The sequence below is a fragment of the Carcharodon carcharias genome, chromosome 26 (assembly GCF_017639515.1).
Source record: "Carcharodon carcharias isolate sCarCar2 chromosome 26, sCarCar2.pri, whole genome shotgun sequence".
Lineage (NCBI taxonomy): Eukaryota > Metazoa > Chordata > Chondrichthyes > Lamniformes > Lamnidae > Carcharodon > Carcharodon carcharias.
In genome coordinates, this window is record NC_054492.1 from 12,751,503 (window position 1) to 12,773,535 (window position 22,033).

Genomic DNA, 22,033 nt, shown 5'->3' on the forward strand with positions numbered 1-22,033 from the left:
TGACAGTATTGCAGTTTCCCCCTATTGGTGCTTTAGTGGTTTCTCTCAAGCCCCTGCCTACCTGTATTCTTCCTACTGTAGCACACTGCATGTGTGGCAGAGCTGAGCAGCTGATCTAGTATTTCACTCAGAGGTAACCAAAGGGGGAAAAGTGTTATGCTAATGGTTACAGCCAAGGCAAATTTCAATTGGGAGGAGAAAGTGGCCTCTATTGGCTTCCACCAACTATGCTGCTCATGTGGCCGAGAGGGCTGGTTTCCCATCAGAGATGTGCTGGCAGATTTTTGTTTAAGGGATGTAGCTAAAATTAGACAGTGTAGGCTTTTGAGGCTGAGTTCTGGGCATCTGGTCTGTTTAATATTTTCACAAGGCAGTAATGGGCTGGACCTTACTCAGGAGGTCCTATAGTTCCTGTAGGATCAAACCAATTTTAACATGGTAAGAAAATGCAAAAACTAAAGTACACCACAACCAAAGCAATTGATGCCTTACCTTGTGTTTTTGATTGAACAGCCCAGCTTCAGCATATGGTCTGAGTTAATGATGAAATGAAGGGCATTTGGGCATCATTCCAAATCAGTGCTAATCTTTTTTTAAATCCAGTGCTCTCTTCATTTTGCATTGAGATGGAGTACTCTACATTGCATTGCATACACATCAATTTAAAAGGTTCACAGTGCATACACCGTACATACATTGAAAGTGGTTAAGGTTCTCCATAAATGTCCTGTTCACCAGTTTTCCATTCTATTCTTCAGTAAATTGATCATGTTTAGATTTCCATGTTTTCCCTCTTTGATTTATAAGTACATTACACTTGGTACTATACAGGAGCTTCATATACCGGTCTGCAAATGAGCTGACCTCACTTCAACAGTCCAGTTGTGTTGCTCATTAGGCATCAAGCTGGAGTGAGAGGTCCAGCAAGGGAGGTGTTTTTTCCATTGCTGTGGCGAGTACACCTCCTGGCATTGCTACCAAGGAGTCATCTCCTGATCTTTATCTCCTCCTTGTTCTGACCTGTCAAAATGTGCTCTTCTCATTCTTAGATGAAAAGACATTCAGAAATTACTGATCAGATTTCTGTTTGTATCCCTGCTCATTCCTTTTCCTGCCCCTCCTCCCAAAAAAGAGAGTGGGCATCCCTTAAATAGTTGAGAACTTCCACATGTGGAGAGTTATGGAGCTGGATGAATTGGAGGGCACACAGGCAGTTTTGACTATGGAATTGAGGCACCAGGTTGTTGCTGGGGGCCAAACTGTAGTTATTTTTAAAATTACAGATATCAGCCAGAAGATCTACATTGAACTCACCAGATTGGCTGCCCTCTGTGCTGTAACAATTCTATTAACAGGGAAAAATCCCTTGTCACAGTTCATTAAGATCTTAGCTGATCTGTACCTCCCATCCATTTACTTGCCTTTAATCCATACGCTTTGATACACTTACCTAATAAAAAATCTCTCCATCTTGGTCTAAACTTTTAATTGATCCAGCATCCACAGCCACTGGAGGGAATTTTAGATTTCCACTACCCTATGTGAAGTGATTCCTGATTACATTACCATGATCTCATTACTGCCATCTCTTGGAACTGAAAATACACACAGGCCTCTCCAACATTGCAGTGTTGCATTGCAGGAGTGTAGCCTGATTTAGGGAGCAGAGAAAATTGCAGGACTGAAAATTGTTCTGGACTTTGAGAGTTGTGATTTTTTTTTTAATCTCAGCATTTTGGAAGAGAGATTCATTTAAATGGCTTTTAAACAAAATATTTGAACAAATGATTTTATTACAATTTGTCCTGATTCTATTTTTTAATAAACTAGATGAGGGGTCTGAAACCTGGGACTCCAGAGGTGCATGAGACTCTAACATCTCATTTGCAACACCCAGTCCTTTCAGCTGAATCACACCCACAAGAAAAAGCCTAAAAATAATTGCGCCAAGAAAAGTGAGCTTTTTATTGTAGAGTTAACACACTAATCATTATGCTGCAACTTTACAGTTTCAAATGACTATTTTAATGAAAAATATCATAGTACTCTAAATAATCCTGTTCATGTGGTATAGCTACACTATGTTTATAGATAATGCCTTTGGTTCAAGGAACAGTTTTATGATTAGAACTGTTATTGTTTCTAATTTAGCTGAGGCAATAAATTGTTCTGAAAGTACTATTGGAAGCTTTTTTCTTGTGAATCAATAACTGAAAATTGTCTTGATTCGATGCATCTTAAGTTAGTGTTTTAAAGATGACTACTTAAAATAAATTAGAATGAAGTCAATGGTGATCAGTTAGGCTACTTTAATTTCTTTCTTCTACTGATACACAAAATACATGTGCTGAATTTATGAATTATAGATATGTAAGAAAAGTATGCATTCTACCAGAGACACTTGACAATTTGCCAAGTATTTGGTTCAGAAATGCCAAATTTTTATCTAGTGGCCCCCAATATTTTTTTTATTTTCGGCATTTTTTTTAAAAGAAGGCTGATAAGGTTTTAAAATAAAAGGTTGCCAATCCCTGATAAAAAGAAAAGTACTGCGGATGCTGGAAATCAGAAACAAAAACAAAATGCTGGAAAAACTCTGCAGGTCTGACAGCATCTGTGGAGAGAGAAACAGAGTTGACGTTTCGAGTCCGTCTGACTCTGAAGAAGGGTCACATGGACTCAAAGCATCAACTCTGTTTCTCTCTCCATGGATGCTGTCAGACCTGCTGAGTTTTTCCAGCACTATCTGTTTTTGTTGCCAACCCAAAAACTTGGCTTTGAAATAATTTCCCCAAAGACTCTAAATAAGCAATTCTTTAATCTGTCTTGGTAACTGAGAAAACAACTCACACCCATTGTGTTGAGAGGTCTCCGATCCTGGATTCTGAGCAGAGGTCAGCAGTTATTGGCCATCCTTTTATGCTCTAAACACGAGATTGAAAAGGAAACAGATGTACATAGAGCTTTAAACAGCAGCAAGAGCAAATATTTCCTCAAGCTTGAAAGGTTAGAATGCAGAAGGGTAGTTAGGAGCTGTTTAAGCTCAAGCAAGACAACTTACCATATGTAGCATATTCTTTGTCACGAGCACAAATTATACTGATTACATCAAATGATTGATCAGAACAATGTGTTCGCTTCCTGAGAAAGAGCAGCTTAATGCATATTTGGTGATCTTACTAGCTTTTCTCAGTACACCTATAAAATGAGTAGGCAGATGTGAAAAAATTATATCTATTTTAGTTCACAAAAGGATTCAGCATTTCAATTCCTGGTTTTGCTATGGTAAGGTTAGGTATAGGCAAAACAGGCTAATCCTTAAATGCAAGATGCTCAGGTCATTTATAGGAATGGCAAGCACTGCTGTATCCGAGAGAATAATTATAAGACTCAAAATTATAACACGTGCAGTGCACAATGAGGAGATGCAGCAGTGGCCTGGGCATTAGGGTTAGCTGGGAAGGGTACTAATAAAGTAAAACAAATGGCTAATGTATGCAAATGAAAATATGAATTGAGGTTCAAGTGAACCTCATAAAAGTGAGAGTCAGCAGATGGAGCTCTTCACATGGATGGACTTCAACAGAGGCTGTGGAGCACAAAATAATATGATAGCCTAATGTGATAACCATTCTAAATTTAGCATGGAAAGTCCTATCAGAGGACTACCCACAGGGAATCGCAACACAGCAACATGTAGACATTTTAGTGCAGCATTCCCTTAATGTTTACGCAGGGATTTTCAGTGGAATACAACACATGTATACTGATCTTCCAATACTACTAGTGGAGGCCATTCAGCCCATCAAGTCCATGCTGGCTCTTTTGTAGAGCAATCCAATCAGTCCCATCCCTCCACTCTATCCGTGTAGCCTTGGAAGTTTATTTCCCTCAAATGTCCATCCAATTTTCTTCTGAAATCATTGATCGTTACCACTTCCACCACTCAAAGGCAGCAAGATCCAGGTCATTACCACTCACTTCATAAAAAGGTCTTCCTCACATCCCCCCCCTCCCCACCGCATCTGTTGCTCAATCTTTGTTCCATAATCCTTGCTCCGAGGATAATATCCCCAGCTTCTCCAACTTAACCTAGTTAAAATCCCTCATTCCTCCTCTGAACCCTCGCAAGGACCCTCACACCCATCCTAAAGCGTGCTGACCAGAACTGGATGCAATAGTCTAGTTACGGCCTAATTAGAGCTTTATAAAAGTTCAGTATAACTTGCTTATTTTTGTGCTCCATTCAAGAAACCCACATGTGTATTGCCAACTACTCTCAATATGTCCTCCCATCTTCAAAAGACCCATTCATGTAAGCCCCAGGGTCCCTCTGTTCCCGCACACTCTTTAAAACTATGCCATTAAATCTATATTTATGGAGGGTGGAATGGGAGACACCAGCCAGGAATGCACTGGATTAGTTAATTCTAGAGGTAACAAAGGCAGGGATGAGGGTTTCTGCAGCGAATGAGCTGACAGTCAAATTGGCAGTGTTACAGAGGTGGAAATAGGCAGTCTTAGCGATGGCACGAACGTGAGGTCAGAAGCTTATTTTGAGATCAAATGTGACACCAAGGTTGCGAGGTTACTGGCTTAAACTTAAATTCCTCTTGTTCTGGACTACCCCACCAGAGGAAATCATTTATCTCCTCTATCAAATCCTTTAATCAACTTAAATATCACAATTAGACCATCTCTTAAATCAAGTCTAAAATCACGGGATTGCGAGCTTAGTCCACACAACCTGACCTCAGTTTAACCTTTTCAGCCTCAGTATCATTCTGGTCAACATGCACTGCATCCCCTCAAAGGCCAATGTATTCTCAGAAGTGTGGTGCCCAGAACTGAATGCTGTATTCTAAGTGGAGCCTAACCAGAGTTTTGTATATCTGTAACTTCCACCCCTTTGTATTCTATCACGTAACCAATTCTCTTCCCATGTCAAAAGGTTGCTTCCAATTCCATATCTTCTCATTTTTAAATCTCTTCTACAGGACCTTATCAAATTCCTCCTGGAAACAGATGTAAATAACATCCCATAGATATTCCCTTCCAATAGCTAATTCCTTGAACAATTCAGCTAGCTACAGTAGACATGAGCCTTTACAAATTCATACTAGTTCTCTCTGATCAGTTCTTGTCCAAATGCTCATTTACTCTGGCCCTAATAATAGATTCTCAACTTGCCCACAACAGATGTTAGACTGATAAGCCTGTAATTTCCTAGTATTTTTATCTCTTACGCTTCCTAAATAGTGGAATGACATCAGCATTTTCCAATTGAAGGAACAATTCTGGGAGATCATGATTAGCACATCTACAATTTCATCACTTGCTTCTTTTAATACCCTGGGGTGAAAGGCAAATTTCCTAATGGTTATCTTTAGTTTCATTTTTTCCAGTCATATTTCATTAAAATAACTTAAATCCTCTCAGGGGAGAAATTCCTCCTCATCTCCATTTAAATGAGTGACCCCTTATTTTTAAACTGAATCCCAAGTTCTAGATTCCCCAAGGGGAAACATCCTCTCAGCATCCACGTTGTCAAGCTCCCTCAGAACCTTACATGTTTCAGTAAGATCATCTCTCATTCTTCTAAACTCCAATCTGCTCAACCCTTCCCAACAAGATAAACCCTTCATCCCAGGAATCAGCCAAGTGAACCTTCTCTGAAGCACTTCCAATGCAAGTATATTCCTCCTTAAGGAGATCAGAACTATACACAGTACTCTTGGCGCCGTCTCACCAATGCCTTGTACAGTTGTAGCAAGAATTACTTTTATACTCCATCCCCCTTTGCAATAAAGGCATACATTCTATTCGCCTTCGTAATTATCTGCTGTACTTACACGCTAAATTTGAGATTCATGTACAAAGACGCCCAGATCCCTCTATACTGCAGCATACTGCAAGTCTCTCTCCCTATTTAAATGATATTCTACTTATTTATTCTTCCTGCTAAAGTGGACAACCTCACATTTTCCCCACATTATGCTCCATCCACCAAATGTTTGCCCACCCTCAACCTATAATTCCTTTGCAGACTCTGTATCCTTCTCACAACTTGCTTTCCTACCTATCTTTGTATCATTAGCAATATATACAGTTGGCTCCTTCATCCAAATCATTAATGTAGATCGTCAATAGTCAAGGCCCCAGCACTGATTCCTGTGGCACTCCAGTAGTTTCAATTTGCCAACCTGAAAAAGCTCCATTTATCCCACTGTTTTCTGTTGGTTAGCCAATCCTCTATCCATGCCAAAAACCAATGAGCTCTGATCTTGTGCCGTAACCTTCTATGTGGCACCCTATCGAATGCCTTTTTGCAATCCAGATACACTACATCTACTAGTTCCCATTTATCCAACCCGCTTGTTACATCCTCAAAGAACTCTAATAAATTTGTCAAACATGATTTCCTTTTCACAGAACCATGTTGACTCTGCCTTTTTGTATTAAGATTTTTTAAATGTCCTGCGACAACCTCCTTAATGATGGATTCTAGCATTTTCCCAATGACAGATGTTAGACTAACTGGCCTGACCAATATAAAAAAGCTGATATAAAATATGTACAGCAAGCGTCCTGGCCAGAAGGCAGGAAGGAAAATATATATATATATATATATATATATATAGGTATCTACGTCAACCTGGTTACTTTATAAGTTTGTTATTTTTATTTTTAAAATGGACAAAGCTTTACCCTGACTAGCCCAAGACTCATATCAGAGAAATTTCTAACCTTCAGAAACAAGCTGGGACCTCATTATCTTTAAAGAGAGCTAATGCTCTCTGTGACAGCTGACAATCAAATTCCAAAGAAATGCACCAACCCCTTTTGTGTTTCTAAAGCAGAGCTCTGGCCAACGGAGACGGTATGTCTGCAAAGGAGAAAAGGGACCCTGACTCCTCTATTAAACACCTCAAGATTCCAGACCTGGGAAAATACATCCTTTGTCTAGCACCCATGAGAAAAAGTGGGAGGCATGTCACACGACCTCCCCCAAGCTGCTAGAACCTGTAATATTGCCATGCGGAAATGAACCCAGGCAGTCTATCATTTTATTAATAACAGGTAGCAGCAGAAATAGCTCTGTCCAAGTTTAAAATTGCCTGGCCCTCATCTACACTGTGTTCTACTGGAATATTGGAACTTCTGTACCTGTGTCTCCAAGATAAATTCATCTCTACGTGCCTTCTTCCATCGTGGGAGCCCTCGCTTCTGGAAAGATGGATCACCCTGCAACAGTTTCAGTCTGCTAACCTCTGAAGGAATATACCACTGGACTTTTGATTCTGGGCCCTGGGCTCACGTGAAACCATAACTCTTATTTTTATCGTGGCCTTGCCCTGTACCCCTTTCTTTCCCTTATCCCTCTTTCATTGTATGAGTGCAAAAAGTGCCAGACGTTTCCTGTGTTTTGTGTGCTCGCAAAGTAAACTAACCCTCTTATTTTACCTTATCTCGATTTTGCTGTGGGGTTACTAATAGAGGACTGGATCACTCCAAACTGAAGGATTGGGGAAAACACGCCACCGCTTATAAAAAGGGGGAAATCAGAAATCAAAAACACCTTTCTGTTCACGGACGAGTAGTGAAAGGAGAAATCGGGGCTGTTTAAATTAATCCCCCTCCTGTCTGTAACACAAGCACATTTTCAATAACAATATTACCTACATTTCTCTTTAAGAGGCCCAGTCAATTCTTAGCTACCCTCTATCTCTTAATACACTTGTACAAACCTTCGGTCGTATCCTTGATGACCCTTGCAAGTTTTTTTTCTTGTATTCCCTTTTTGCACCCCATACCATTTTCTTTGCATCTTTTTTCCTGTTCTTGATTATATCTCAATGTTTGGAATCTCTAATTTTCTTTGCATTTGCATGAGCCCTTACTTTGGGTTTTATACTATCTCTCAGTTCTCTTGCTGACCAAGGTACATACATGTAGTTTTTTATAAATATCAAAGTATGTATGAGCTTAAAATGAACTAAATTACATCTGCGAGTCTTGGTTGAATTATTTTCCGCAGATTACTGATGTATCCTGAGATACCGGGTATATTGTACAACTTGAGCTCAACCAACATCACCACCACATTAGAGCAAAATATCATCTCCAAGCCCATAGATTTAAGTTAAAAACTTTAATGGCTGCATTAAAAGGTGCAAAAATCATAGATCAAATTTTTTATTGTTAAAATCTGTATTTTCTTCCTTAAACCCTCATTTAGTCATTAAAAATCTGAGTCATTGAGAGGAAAGTAAATGAAAAATTTTCATAAGGCAGTTTGGGTAATTTGTGGGTAGATCACCCCTCAATGGCTAGAGTGAGTAATGTTAGATAAGTTTATTTACATTATAAATTGATATAGGGACCATAGTTGAAAAAAGATGATTAAAAACGTGACAAGAACAGGGAGGTTTCGTACATAGCAAGTGCACAATGTTTAATGATGTGAAGATAGATGCAGCCTCGCCTCCAAAGTGTCAGGTTACCACTTCCACAATCTCTCTTCAGCTCACATTCCCCTTGCACCCACAATTCTCTTGTTTTACTCTCTTCCCTCCCCCCACATCTATTTCCCCTCACATGTCAATACACAATTTCCTTCTCCATTGCACTCTCTACTGTGCAAAGCAGATGCGTTTACTTGCACCTTTATGGCCTGTATTCACACCTAAAAAACCTCATGGGTTAAATTTCAAGTCATTGTCAGAAAGAAAACACTTCCGTTCACACGCGTTCAAATGTTACTTTTAAACAGATTTGTTATTTTATTGCTATTGTAGATGATTATATAGTCCAGTAAGAAAATAAATCCACAAAAGCCACTCCACAATGTAATTCAATGAATTACTCCAATTGGATGTGTGTATATATACAGAACCTTTTTTTTTGGAAGTTATATTTTACACAGTAAAGACCAACATAATTTTGGTAGTAGTCATCTGTTTTGGTCCAGAGTAGACCATCTTTAAAAAAAAATTCTCACAGAACCCTGAGATTAGTAACGTGTAAAATGGATTCACATTACAATGTTTTTGTGAAACATACGTTTAAAGTTGGAATGTAAATTTAAAATCTGCAACTGCAGCATTAATAGAAAGCTATGCACAAATAACAATGGTCAAAGCACAGAATCAATATTTTTTGGCTTCACTTCAGTTATGGTTTTAAGTCCATTCCATACCTTTCAGCTTCCTTCTCAAAATTAAAGTATATGTCTTTCATACTTTCCTCATCAGACATTTTTGTCGAGTCTGAAGTGTCATCAGCAGCTTTTTGTCCACCTGTGAAGTCAAAAGAATTTTCTTCATAGTCGTCGATCTCTGCTTGCTGATTTTCCATACGTTCAGAATGTCCAATATCCAACAAGCTTTCTATGAGGGAGGGGGAAAACGTCAAAAGATAACATTGGGATCACGCAGTTAGTGAAAGCATATTACAAACACAAAACTACAGAGCACATTGTTCAATACAGTACAAACAAGAAGGGTAATTAGAAAAGGTGGGTTATAAAGAACTAGAAGGTAGGAGGTTCAACACAAACCAACAACCTTTCCAAGGTTAATTCTGAGTAATTGTTTACACAACAAGCACATCAGCTTCCTTTTCTCTCAGCTGGGAAATGATGGAAAACCTCCAGTAAAAGATAAGTAGTGAGGGGAGGAAAGCGCCATCTATTTAGTGTTATTGTGGAGGTTACAGCTGTGTGATACAATGCCATTTCCAAAAAAGTATATTTTTCCTTTATCTACAAATAGATGCGTTTTCTGCATTTCCCAGGAATGCAGATAGAGAAAGCCACAAGCTTAAAGTAACTGACTGATGCAGCCCATTTGACTGGTCAAAACTCTGTTGATTCACAACCTTGCATGCCTACACTATTTCCTCTGTAGGTGAGCCACAGTTAGAGGGAACCTGTGACCACGCACAACCCATCTTATCTGTTCACAATTTCAGCTCTCACTCTGAATCGGAATCTATTCAAATTACTTACTACAATAGCGCAGATGAATCCTACAAACTACTTGCCCAGGTTGAATATCCAATAATAGTCAGACACACTTAACTAAGTATCCCAGAAGAATACACTGACTGAACTTTCTTTTTCAATATTTAATTTCAGCAAGGAAGAGACTCAAGGCTCAAGAGATACACTTAGCCTCACCCAGCACTGTTCACTAGGATGTGACATTTAACAGCCACGCAAACCACTTCACAGAAAAATGTCTCCGATATACGCCAGTATCTCTCTCGGTCCAGCAAACCTTCAGTACAACATTGAAACATTAGAACCACGATAGTTACAGCACACAAGGAGGCCATTCGGCCCAACATGTCTGTGCTGGATCTCCGAAGGAACAATTCACATAGTGCCACTCCCCCAACTTCTCACCATGGAAGGCACATTTTCTTTCTTTTCAGATAGCAGTCTAATTCCGTTCTGAATGTCTCGATTGAATCTGCCTCCATCACACGCTCAGGCAGTACATTCCACATCCTAACCACTCGCTGCATGAAAAAGTTTTTCCTCATGTCACCACTGCTTCTTTTGTTAATTACCTTAAATCTGTGCTCTCTTGTCTGTGATCTTTCCACCAATGGGAACAGTTTCTCCCTATCTACTCTGTCCAGACCTCTCATGATTTTGAATACCTCTATCAAATCTCCTCTCAGCCTTCTCTTCTCCAAGGGAAACAGTCCCAACTTCTCCATTCTAGCGACATAACTGAAGTTCCTCATCCCTGGGATCATTCTTGTGAATCTTTTCTACACTCTAATGCCTTCACATCCTTCCTAAATTGTAGCACCCAGAACTGGACGTGATACTCAAGTTGAGACTGAACCAGTGTTCTACGTAAGTTTAACATCCTTGTTTTTGTACTCTATGCCCATATTAATAAGGCCTAAGATGCTGCATGCTTTATTAAATACTTTCTCAACCTGTCCTGCCACCTTCAATGACTTATGCACATATACACCCAGGTCTCTCTGCTCCTGCACCCCATTTCTAAATGTCCCCTTTATCTTATATTGTCTCTTTGCATTCTTCCTGTCAAAATGAATCACTTCACATTTCTCTGCATTAAACTTCATGTGCCACTTTTCCACCCATTCCACCAACTTGTCTATGTCCTTTTGAAGTTCTACACTATCCTCCTCACAGTTCACAATACTTCTAAGTTTTGTTTTTTTTGTATCAATTTTAAAACTGCACCCTGTACACCAAGGTCTAGCTCATTTATATAATGAAGAGCAAGGGTCCTAACACCAACGCTGGGGGAGCTCCACTATAAGCCTTTCTCAAGCCCAAAAAACATCCATTAATCACTACTGTCCGATTCCTGTCACTCAGCCAATTTCATATCAATCTTGCTGCAGTCCCTTTTATTCCATGAGCTTGAACGTTATTCACAAGTCTGTTGTGCAGCATTTTATCAAATGCCTTTTGCAAGTTTATGTACACCACATCAATAGCATTACCCTCATCAACCCCCTCTGTTACCTCATCAAAAACCTTCACAAAGTTAATTAAACATGATTGTCCCCTAATAAATCCAGGCTGGCTTTCTTTAATTAACTCACAATTACCCAAGTGACCATCAATTTTTTTCCCAAATTATCATTTCCAGAAGCTTCCCCACCTCTAAAGTTAAACTGATTGGCCTGTAGTCACTCAGTTTATCTTTACACACTTTCTTGAACAAGGGTGTAACATTTGCAATTCTCCAGTCCACTGGCACCATCCCAAGTCAAAGGAAAATTGGAAAATTATGGTCAGTGCTTCTGCAATTTCCACATTCACCTCCCTCAGTATCCTTGGATACATCTCATCTGGTCCTGGTGCCTCATCAACTTTAAGTACCGACAGCCTATCCAATAACCCCTGCTTATCAATTTTTAAATCCTTCAAATGTTTAAACTACCTCCTCTTTCACCATGCACAGCATCTTCTTTCTTGGTGAAGACGGATGTAAAGTATTGATTTGATACCTCAGCCATATCCCTGCCTTCATGTGTAAATCCCCTTTTTAGTCCCGAATCAGCCCCACTCTCCCTTTTACTATTTATATGCCTTTAGGCAGCTTTTGGATTCCCTTTTATATTAGTTGCCAATCTTTTTTCATACTCTCTCTTTGCTAGTCTTATTTGCTCTTTCAATTCCCCTCTGAAACCTCTATATTCAGCCTGGTTGTATTATTCATCATCTGTCTTAAGCACATTTTTTCTTAGTTATCTTAATGTCAATCTCTTTCGTCATCCAGAGAGCTATGGATTTGTTTGAAGGAAGAAACCTCGACTGTGCTAGAACTCTCTCTCTTCTTTAAAGTTGGTCCATTGTTCAGTTACAGTTTTACTTGCCAATCTTTGATTGCTATTTATCTGGGTCAGATCCATTCTTACACCACTGAAGTTGGCTTTCCTGCAGTTAATTCTTCTTACTCTGGATTGTTCCTTGTCCTTTTCCATAGCCAACCTAAACCTTATGATACAATGATCACTGTCCCCTAAATGTTCCCCCACTGACATTCGATCCACTTGGCCCATCTCATTTCCAAGAACCAGGTCCAGCAGTGCCTCCTTTCTTCACAGAACTGTTACTGTGTAGAAGGAGGCCATTCAGCCCATCATGTCTGCATCGGGTCTCTGAGCACCTTAACTTTGTTTCAATCTCCAGCCTTTCCTCTGTAACCCTGCACATTTCATCCAATGCCTTTTTGAATGCCTCAATTGAACCTGCCTCCATCACACTTCCAGGCAGTGCACTCCAAACCCTAACGACTTGCTGTGTGAAAAAGTTCTCACCTCGCATTTGCTTCTTTTGCAAAACACTTTAAAACTGTGCCCTCTGATTCTCGATCTGTTTATGAGCAGTTTCTCCCTATCTACTCTATCTACCCCTCATGATTTTGAAAACTTCTATCAATTCTCCTCTTAGCCTCCTCCTCTCCAAGGAAAATAGTCCCAACCTTTCCAATCTTTCTTCATAACTGAAGTGTCTCATCCCTGGAACCATTCTCGTAAACCTCTTCTGCACTCTCTCCAATGCATTCACATCCTTCCTATAGTGTGGCGCACAGAAATGTTCACAATACTCCAGTTGAAGTCTAAGCAGTGTCTTATATAAATTCATCATAACCTCCCTGCTCTTGTACTGTCTGCCCCTATTAATGAAGCCTAGAATACTGTATGCTTTAGGAACAGCTCTCACTACCTGACCTGCCATCTTTAATGACTTATGTACATATACTCCCAGATCTCTCTGCTCCTGCACATCTTTAGAATAGTGTCCTTTATTTTATACCATCGCCCAATGTTCTGCGTATCAAAGTGTATCACTACACACTTCTCGCACTGAACTTCATCTGCCACCTATCTGCCCACGCCATCAATGTGTCAATGTCCTTTTGAAGTTCTACACTGTCCTCCCCACAGTTTACAATTCTCCCAAGTTTTGTGTCATCCACAAACCTTGAAATTGTCCCCTGCACACACCAAGATCTAGATCAGGAAAAGCAAGGGTCCCAATACTGACCCCTGGGGAACTTCACTACAAACCTCCTTCCAGCCCAAAAAAACCCATTAACCTTTACTCCGTTTCCTATCCCTCAGCCAATTTTATATCCACGCTGCTACTGTCCCTTTTATTCTATGACCTATAAACTTTCCTCAAGTCTGTTGTGTGGCACAGTATCAAATGCCTTTTGTAAGTCCATATACACCACATCAACGGCCTTACCCTCATCAACCATCTGTTACCTCTTCAAAAAACTGTTTTGAAGAGCAAGTTAGACAGACACGATTTTCCTTTAGCAAATCCATGCTGACTCTTCCGAATCAATCCACATTTTTCCATGTGATTATTAATTCTATCCCAAATGATTGTTTCTAGATGTTTCCCCACCACCAAAGTTAAACTGATTGGTCTGTAATTGCAGAGCAGATATTTACAACCTTTTTTGAACAAGGGCGTAATGTTTACAATTCTCCAGTCCTCTGGCACCTGCCCCTAATCTAGGGGACATTGAAAGGTTATTGCCAATGCCTCTGCAATTTTCACTCTCACTTTCTTCAATAATCTTGGATGCATCTCATCCAGTCCCAGTGCCTTATCAATTTTAAGTACCAACAACTTATCCAATACCTCCTCCTTACCAATTTTAAACCCTTCTAGTGACTGAGTTTCCTCATCTGTCACCGTGGCCTGGGCAGCATCTGCCTTGTAGGTAAAGACAGATGCAAAGTATTCATTAGCACCTCAGCCATGCCTCTTGCCTGTATGTGTAAATCCCCTTTTTGGTCCCTAATTGACCCTACTCCTCCTTTTACCACACTTTTACTATTGATGTGCTTATAGAATACTTTGGGACTTCCTTTTATGTTAGCTGACAGTCCTTTTTCATAATCCTTCTTTGCTTCCCATATTTGCTTTTTCACATCCCTTCTGAATTTTCTGTATTCAGCTTGATTCTCAATTGTATTTGCTACCTGACACCTGTCATATGCACACATGCTGTCTTTAACTTAACTTCTATCACCTTTGTTATCCAGGGAGCTCTGGATTTGTTTGTCCTACCCTTCCCTTTTGAGAGAACGTACCTTGACTCTGCCCAAACCATCTCCTCTTTGAAGGTAGCCCATTGTTCAGCTACTGTTTTTCCTACCAACCTTTGGTTCCAGTCTATCCGGCCCAGCTCCGTTCTTGCCCCATTGAAGTCCGCTCTCTGCCAGTTGATTATTCTTACTCTGGATTGACCAATGTCATTTTCCACCGTCATTTTCCATCCCAAACCTTATGATACAATGATCACTGTCCCCTAAATGTTCCCCCACTGTCACTTAATCTACTTGGCCCACCTCATTCCCAGGTCTAGCAGTGCCTCCTTTCTTGTTTGACTGGACACACACTGTAGGAAATTCTCCTGAACTCAATCTAGGAATGCTTGTCCCTCACTGCCCCTTACACTACCACTATCCCAGTTTATTTATGAGTAATTAAAGTCCCTCAGTATAACTACTCTATGATGTTTACACCTCTCTGTAATTTCTTTGCAGATTTGTTCCTCTATATCCTTCCCACTAACTGGTGGTCTATATATTACACCGAGCAATGTAATTGCACCCTTCTTATTCCTCAGTTCTAGCCAACTTGAGTATGTCCTTGAATCCTCCAGCCACACCATCTTTCTCCAGTACTGCAATACTCTCCTTAACCAAAAACATCACCCTTCCTCCTTTTTTCCCCTTTCCTTTCTTTTCTGAACACCTTGTAACCAGGAATATTTAACACCCAGATCTGCCCTTCCTTAAGTCAGGTCTCTGTCATCACCACAACACCATAATCCCACAAGGCAATCTGTGCCTGTAACTCCCCAATTTTATTAACTATACTCCATGCATTCACATACATGCAATGTAACCCTGATTTAGATTTCATTGCTTGCTCCCTACTCCGACTCCATCCAATAACTTACTATTCTCTATTTTAGTGCTATCCGTCCCACCTTCCTTGTTGCATTTGGAACATAGTGCTGTAGAAAACTTTCCTGAACATACTAGGAACTCTTGCCCCTCGCTGTCCTTTACACTCCTACTATCCTGGTCTACATTTGGATAATTAAAGTCCCCCAGTATAATTTTTATAACTCTAATTCTTGCAGCTGTAATTTCTTTGCAAATTTGTTCCTCTATATCTTTACCACCATTCTGCTTGATGCAGTCTATAAACCACAATGTAATTGCACCTTTTTTTGTTCCTTCAGCCAAATAGATTCTGTCCTTGGCCTCTCTGGGACACCCTCTCTTCCAGCTGCAAGTGAATCATACTGATCTTATTGCATCAGTTGTGTACAAGCCGTCAAAAAGAACCATATATACAAAGACCAGCATTCACTTCTATTTAAAGCAATCTACTCATCCTGACTACTTCACAATTTTGCAAATTGGAAAAACTTGCATTAGCAATGAACAGTGGTAGCTTCACTCAATTGATGTGTCACTCATTGATGTGACTCTCGTTCAGAAAGTCAGAAAGTTGTGGGGTCTCAAGACCCATCATAAACTTGAGCTCAAGTCTAAGATGCAGTACTGGAAAAAGAGTCAAAAATTCTGTCTTTTGGACTCATCAAATCAATTCCCTGCATAGACAAAAATAAAAGATCCCATGGCACGATTTATAGAGGAACAGGGAGTTTTCCTGGTGTCCTGGACAGCACTCTTCTCTCAGATACCATCAAAAATACATTATCTGGTCATGCATTTGTACTAAGTGATGAAGATTTCTAGCCTTCATAATTTCTGTTTAAATATTTCCTACTGTTAATCTGGGCAAGGCCTCTTTTGTCCAGACAGCTGTATTGCCTGCCAGGTGCCAGGGTTTGGGGCATCTGCTCTGGGCTGGAGAGGAACTTGCAGTGGGAAAGAGGAGGATCTGGTAGGCATGGTCCATGTGGGTACCAGTGACATAGGGAGGACGAGGAAAGAGGTTCTGCTTAAGGGGTATAAGCAGCAAGGAGCCAAATTAAAAAGCAGGACCCCAAAGATAATAAGCTCTGGATTAATACCCAAGCCAAGAGCAAAGTGGCACAGGCTAAATAATATTAAAGTTGAATGTGTGGTTCAAAGATTGGTGTGGGAGAAATGGGTTTCAATTCATAAGGCACTGTCACCAGCACAGGGGAAAGTGGGAGCACACCGCTGACACCGTTTCCATCTGAACGTTTTGGGACCAGTGTTCTGGCGAGTTGCATAACTAGGGTGGCAGAGATGGCTTTACACTAAATAGCATGGGAGAGGGATCAAGTGAGGGAAGGTATGATAAGTTAAAGGGAGGGGACAGGGCAGGGCAAGAGAACAAGGTAACAATAAGGACAATGATAATCAGAGTGTGGCAGGGAGGGGCAGAGCATGCCCCTAAGAGTGCACCAGCAGTTAAGGCTGGAGGTTGCAAAAATAGTAAAAGGGCAGGACTAAAGGGTCTGTACCTGAATGCAAGTAACATTCATAACAAAATAGAAGCATTATCAGCTCAAATGGAAATAAATACGTATGACAGCCAGTACAGTGACATGTCTGCAAGATGACAATGACTGGGACCGGAATATTCAAGGGTACATGACGTTTTGGAAGAACAGGAAGCAAGGAAAAGATGGTGGCACATGGCGCAGCTCTGTTAATTAAGCATGACATTAGTACAATAGAGAGAGCTGACCGTAGTTCTAAGGATTAAGACGTAGAATCAGTTTGGGTATTGATAACGAGGAAGTAAAGAAGTCACATGTGGGAGTAATTTATAGACTGCCAAAGAGTAACCACACCATAGGATGGGCTATAAAGAAGAAATAATGGGGGCTTGTGGGAAAGGTATGCCGTTAATCATGATTTTAATCTACATATAGACAATCAGATTTGCAAAGGTAGCCTGGATGATGAGTTCATAGTGTGTTTTTGGGACAGCTTCTTAGAGCAGCATGTTCCAGAACCAACCAGAAAGCAGGCTATTCTAAACCTGGTAATAGGCAATGAGACAGAATTAATTAATGACCTCATAGTAAAGGCACCCCTAGGTAGCAGTGATCATAACATGGTTGAGCTTTGTATTCATTTTGAGACTAGTTTAAACTTAAATAGGCAATTATGAGGACAGGGCTAAAGTGAACTGTGAAATGAGATAAAGGGATAGTCAGTAGAAATGCAGTGGAAGACATTTAAGGAGATATTTCATAATACTCAGCAAAGATACATTCCAGTAAGAAAGGCAGACTCTAGGAGAAGGATACACCATCTGTGGCTAACTAAAGAAGTCAAAGATCACATCAAATTGAAAGAAAAAGCATACAACTTCGCAAAGATTAGTGGAAGATCAGAAGATTGGATGGATATTAAAAAAAAAACAGCAAAGAATGACTGAAAAATAATGATGCGGGAGAAATTAGAGTACGAGAGAAAGCTAGCTACAGACAGTAAGGGATAATAAGGGATTTAAAAAGGAAAAGATGTTTGGTCTTCTAGGCAGAGTCTGGGGAATTAATAATGGAAAATATGGAAATGAAAGATGAATTGAACAGATATTTTGCATTTGTCTTCAGTGTAGAGGGTACAAATACCATCCCAAAAATGATTGTGAATCGAGAGATGAAAGGGAGGGAGGAACTTGAAACAATTCCAACCACCAGGGAAAGGGTACTGAGAAAATTAACAGAACTAAAAGCTGACAAGTCCCTGGGTCCTGATGGGTTTCATACCAGAAGTGTCTACTGAGATAGAAGATACATTGGTTTTCATTTTCCATAATTCCCTAGATTCTGGAAAGGTCCCATCAGGTTGGAAAATATTAAATTTGGCTCCTCTATTCAAGAAAGGAGGGAGGCGGAAAGCAAGAAACTACAGGCCAGTTAGCTTAACATGTCATAGCGAAAATACTGGAGTCTATTATTAAGGAAGTTATAGCAGAGTACTCTGAAAATCTCAATGCAATCAGGCAGAGTCAACATGGTTTTATGAAACGGGAAATCATGTTTGACTAATTTATTAGAGCCCTTTGAGGAATTAACAAGCAAATGTGGATAAAGGGAACAAGTAGATGTGGCGTACTTGGATTTTCAAAAGGCATTTGACAAGATGCCTCATTAAAGGTCACTATGCAAAGTAAGAGCTCATGATGTAGGGAGTAAAGGATTAGTTAGCTAACAGGAAACAGAGTTGGCATAAATAGGTGATTGTCAAGATATAACGAGTGGAGTGCGACAGGAATCATTGCTGAGGCCTCAACTATTTACAATCTATTTCAATAACTTAGATAAAGGGACCAATGTATGGTTGCTAAATTTGCTGATGACACAAAGATAAGTAGAAGAGTAAGTTGTGAAGAGGACCTAAGGAGTCTGCAAAGGAATATAGATAGGTTAAGTGAGTGGGCAAAAATTTGGGAGATGGAGTATAATGTAGGGAATTGTGAACTTTTCCACTTTGGTAGGAAGAATAGAAAAGCAGCATAAAGCAAGATTGAAGAACTCTGAGGTACAGACAGTTCGGGGTATCCAGGTAGATAAATCACAGAAGGTTAGTATGCAGATACAGCAAGTGATTAGGAAGGCAAATGGAACATTGTCATTTGTTGCAAAGGAATGGAATAGAAAAGTAGGGAAGTTATGCTACAGCTTTACAGGACATCTAAATTATTGTGTACAGTTTTGGTCTCCTTTAGGGCATAATTGCATTAGAAGTTGTTCAGAGAAGGTTCACTCGAATGATTCATGGAATGAAGGGGTTACGCTATGATGAAAGGTTGGACAGTTTGGGCTCAAATCCATTGGAGTTTAGAAGAATGAAAGGTGATTTTATTGAAACATAAAAGATCCTGAGGTGGCTTGACAGAGTGGATTCTAATGGATGTTCCCCGTTGTGAGAGGGGCTAGAACTAGGGGACACAATTTAAAAATAAGGGGTCTCCCATTTAAGACAGAGCTGAGCAGAACTTTTTTTTTTCCTCTCTAGAGGGTCATGAGTCTGTGGAATTCCCATCCGCAGAGAGAGATGGAGGGATGGTCACTGAATATTTTTAAAGCTGTATTAGATTCTTGACTAACAAGGAGTCAAAGAGTATAGGGGGTAGGCAGAAGGGTGGAGTTGAGGCCATAATCAGATCAACCATCATCTTATCAAATTGTGAAGCAGGCTTGAGGGGCCGAATGACCTACCCCCTCCTCCTAATTCATACATATGTATGTATTTTGTTAATAATGAATTATTTTCTCCAAGAGAAACCCTTGACTTTCATTTTCTTACACTGAATCAAATAATATTGTGGTCACTACTTCCCAAGTGGTCCCCTACATTCAGGGCACCCAGGTGCTGCACCTTAATACTTAGAACCAGGTAAATTTGTGCTTTCTTCTTTGGAGTAGTAACACGTGGCAGTACTTTTAAGGCTGTATTCTCAGTCAAAGACAACATACCTCATCGTCCTCACCCTAAATATCTCTCCTATTTTAGTCTGTTTTGGGATCATTAAAAGCTATCACAATCCTACTTATTTAATTAGCCTACAAATTTCCTTGATTCTACTGTATTATGATTGCTCACTACTCCTCAGCTCTATACAAAAGGGACTGTGGGGACAAATTCTCTATTTAATTGTTTATGCTCCAGTGCTGTGACACTGTCTCTAATTATTAGTACCACCCCTCATTCTCCTTAAGCATTGTCAAACATGCTGCTTTTTTGAGTTAACAAAGATAGATCCCATAGCACCATTCAAAAAAAAGACGAAGGTCATCCGATGTACTGGTTAACATTGCTCTCCCAACCAGGACCACTAAAAAAAAAAAATCAACATTTGCCAGTTGCAGAACCTTTTGTATGTAAACCTATTCCTATGTTTCTCTGCATAAGGGACTGTATTTTAAAAGTAATTCAATGCCTATGAAGCACTTGGTACATAATGAGGATATGATACTTCACCACAAAAATGCAACTTTGTCCTTGGATCCTTATTTCTCCCCAGGTAATTCTGACACAGCTACTGCATTGACACTATTCTCATTTCACCATGACTTTCTATTGTAATAAATGACTATAGCTCCCAGATTTCTCTAATTTTTGTGCATTATTATACAGACATTTTAGTTTGGATTCTTTTGGTCCTGCAGTCTTTGTTTTCTCGCATCCTGAAGAATAGGGTTATTTGTGCATTGGAGGCCAAAACATTGCATACAAACACAGACAGCTGACAGCAATTTGAAACTGAGGATTATACACAAGAGGATGCAGAAAGGAAGCAAGAACAACTCCTGTCTGAAGACTCCAGTAAGCATCCTGCCAATCCTCGCAGCTGTATTTGCCTAACTGGGAGTATGTGGAGATGATCATCACAAATTCCTATACAAATTTAAGAGGTTTCCAACAGGAGGCAGCTGCTGACCAAACAAACCATTCAATTCAAAACAGCACATCCAAACAAGTCAGCTCCCTCAGATATGACTCCCCATCTCCATTCCAAGAGCGTTTCCTAGCTGCTGCATCTCTCTTCTCCCTCACTGTATTTTTTTTTTCCATTTTTTATGCTTTCTCTTCTGAAGACAGCCTCGATGGGCTGTGGCTCTACACTGTTTCCTCAACCAGGTTCCCTTTCTTCATTCACAATCCTAGACAAAATCTAGAAAGCTTCAGAGTAGAATCTGATCCTGTCCTCACTACCGGCGAGTAGGTACACTCTCTATAGAAAGACACTCATCACGAGTGAAAACTCTGTTCTATTTTGCATGGAAGGGTGGTGGTGGGGGAGGGGGCGGAGAGGAGGAAGTTTTATGGGTGAGGGCCAGCACCGGCAAAAGGGAGGAGGGGGAGGGGGAGAGTCTTAAATGGCATTTTGTAGCTATTGAAGCTAGTGACTTAGACAGGTAAACAGGGCAGCAATTTTGAACCCAACAGTGTCCCATTAATCTACGACCAGATGATCTGCTTTTTGAGTGTTGGGACAGGTTGCTACATTGACCAGTGTAATGGCAAATCACCTTGCTCTGCCAAATGCCATGAGATTTGATTTATCCGAAAGATGGATGCCACTTCCAACAATGCAGTACCTGGTAAGAACGGCAAGTGTCAGCCTGCATTATGTGCTCAACTTATGGCAATGGGGCTCCTAATTCAGAGGCAATTGTGCAAAACCAATTTATGTATTAAAAAAAGACAGAGTTAAACAGTAACTGTCTGGACACCTCAAAAATCATACATACTATATTACATGATTTTGTAGTTTTTGCTAAAAGATGGCTCCTCAAAATAATTAAGCAGACATAACTAACCAATACAGTGATTATGACGGAACCTGAACACTATACCTTGTCCATCAAGAACAATGTCCATGACGCCATGCTTGACCTTCATGTGCCGGCTTAAATTCCCTTTGAGGGTAAACTTGCTTGAACAGTATGGACATTTGAAGGGCTTACTGTCTGAATGAAGGTGCATGTGACCCAGCAGATTGTACATCCGATTGAATTCTTTTCCACATACCTGA

At 40.1% G+C, this 22,033-nt stretch overlaps 1 protein-coding gene across 2 annotated transcripts in view; it reads right to left on the reverse strand.

Moving 5' to 3' along the window:
• Window positions 1-8,759: 8,759 nt before the first annotated feature.
• The window catches only part of znf710a (zinc finger protein 710a), a 34,462-nt gene continuing 21,188 nt past the window's right edge, over window positions 8,760-22,033 (reverse strand). Inside the window, exons 4-5 of one of the 2 annotated variants that reach the window (XM_041175335.1) lie at window positions 21,855-22,029; window positions 8,760-9,389 (exon numbers count right to left, since the gene is read on the reverse strand). In XM_041175335.1, coding sequence (XP_041031269.1) covers window positions 9,175-9,389; window positions 21,855-22,029 — 390 coding nt within the window. In that variant the 3' untranslated portion in view covers window positions 8,760-9,174. The remainder of the gene's footprint in view (window positions 9,390-21,854; window positions 22,030-22,033) is intronic. The other variant, XR_005941464.1, reaches the window with a different exon arrangement.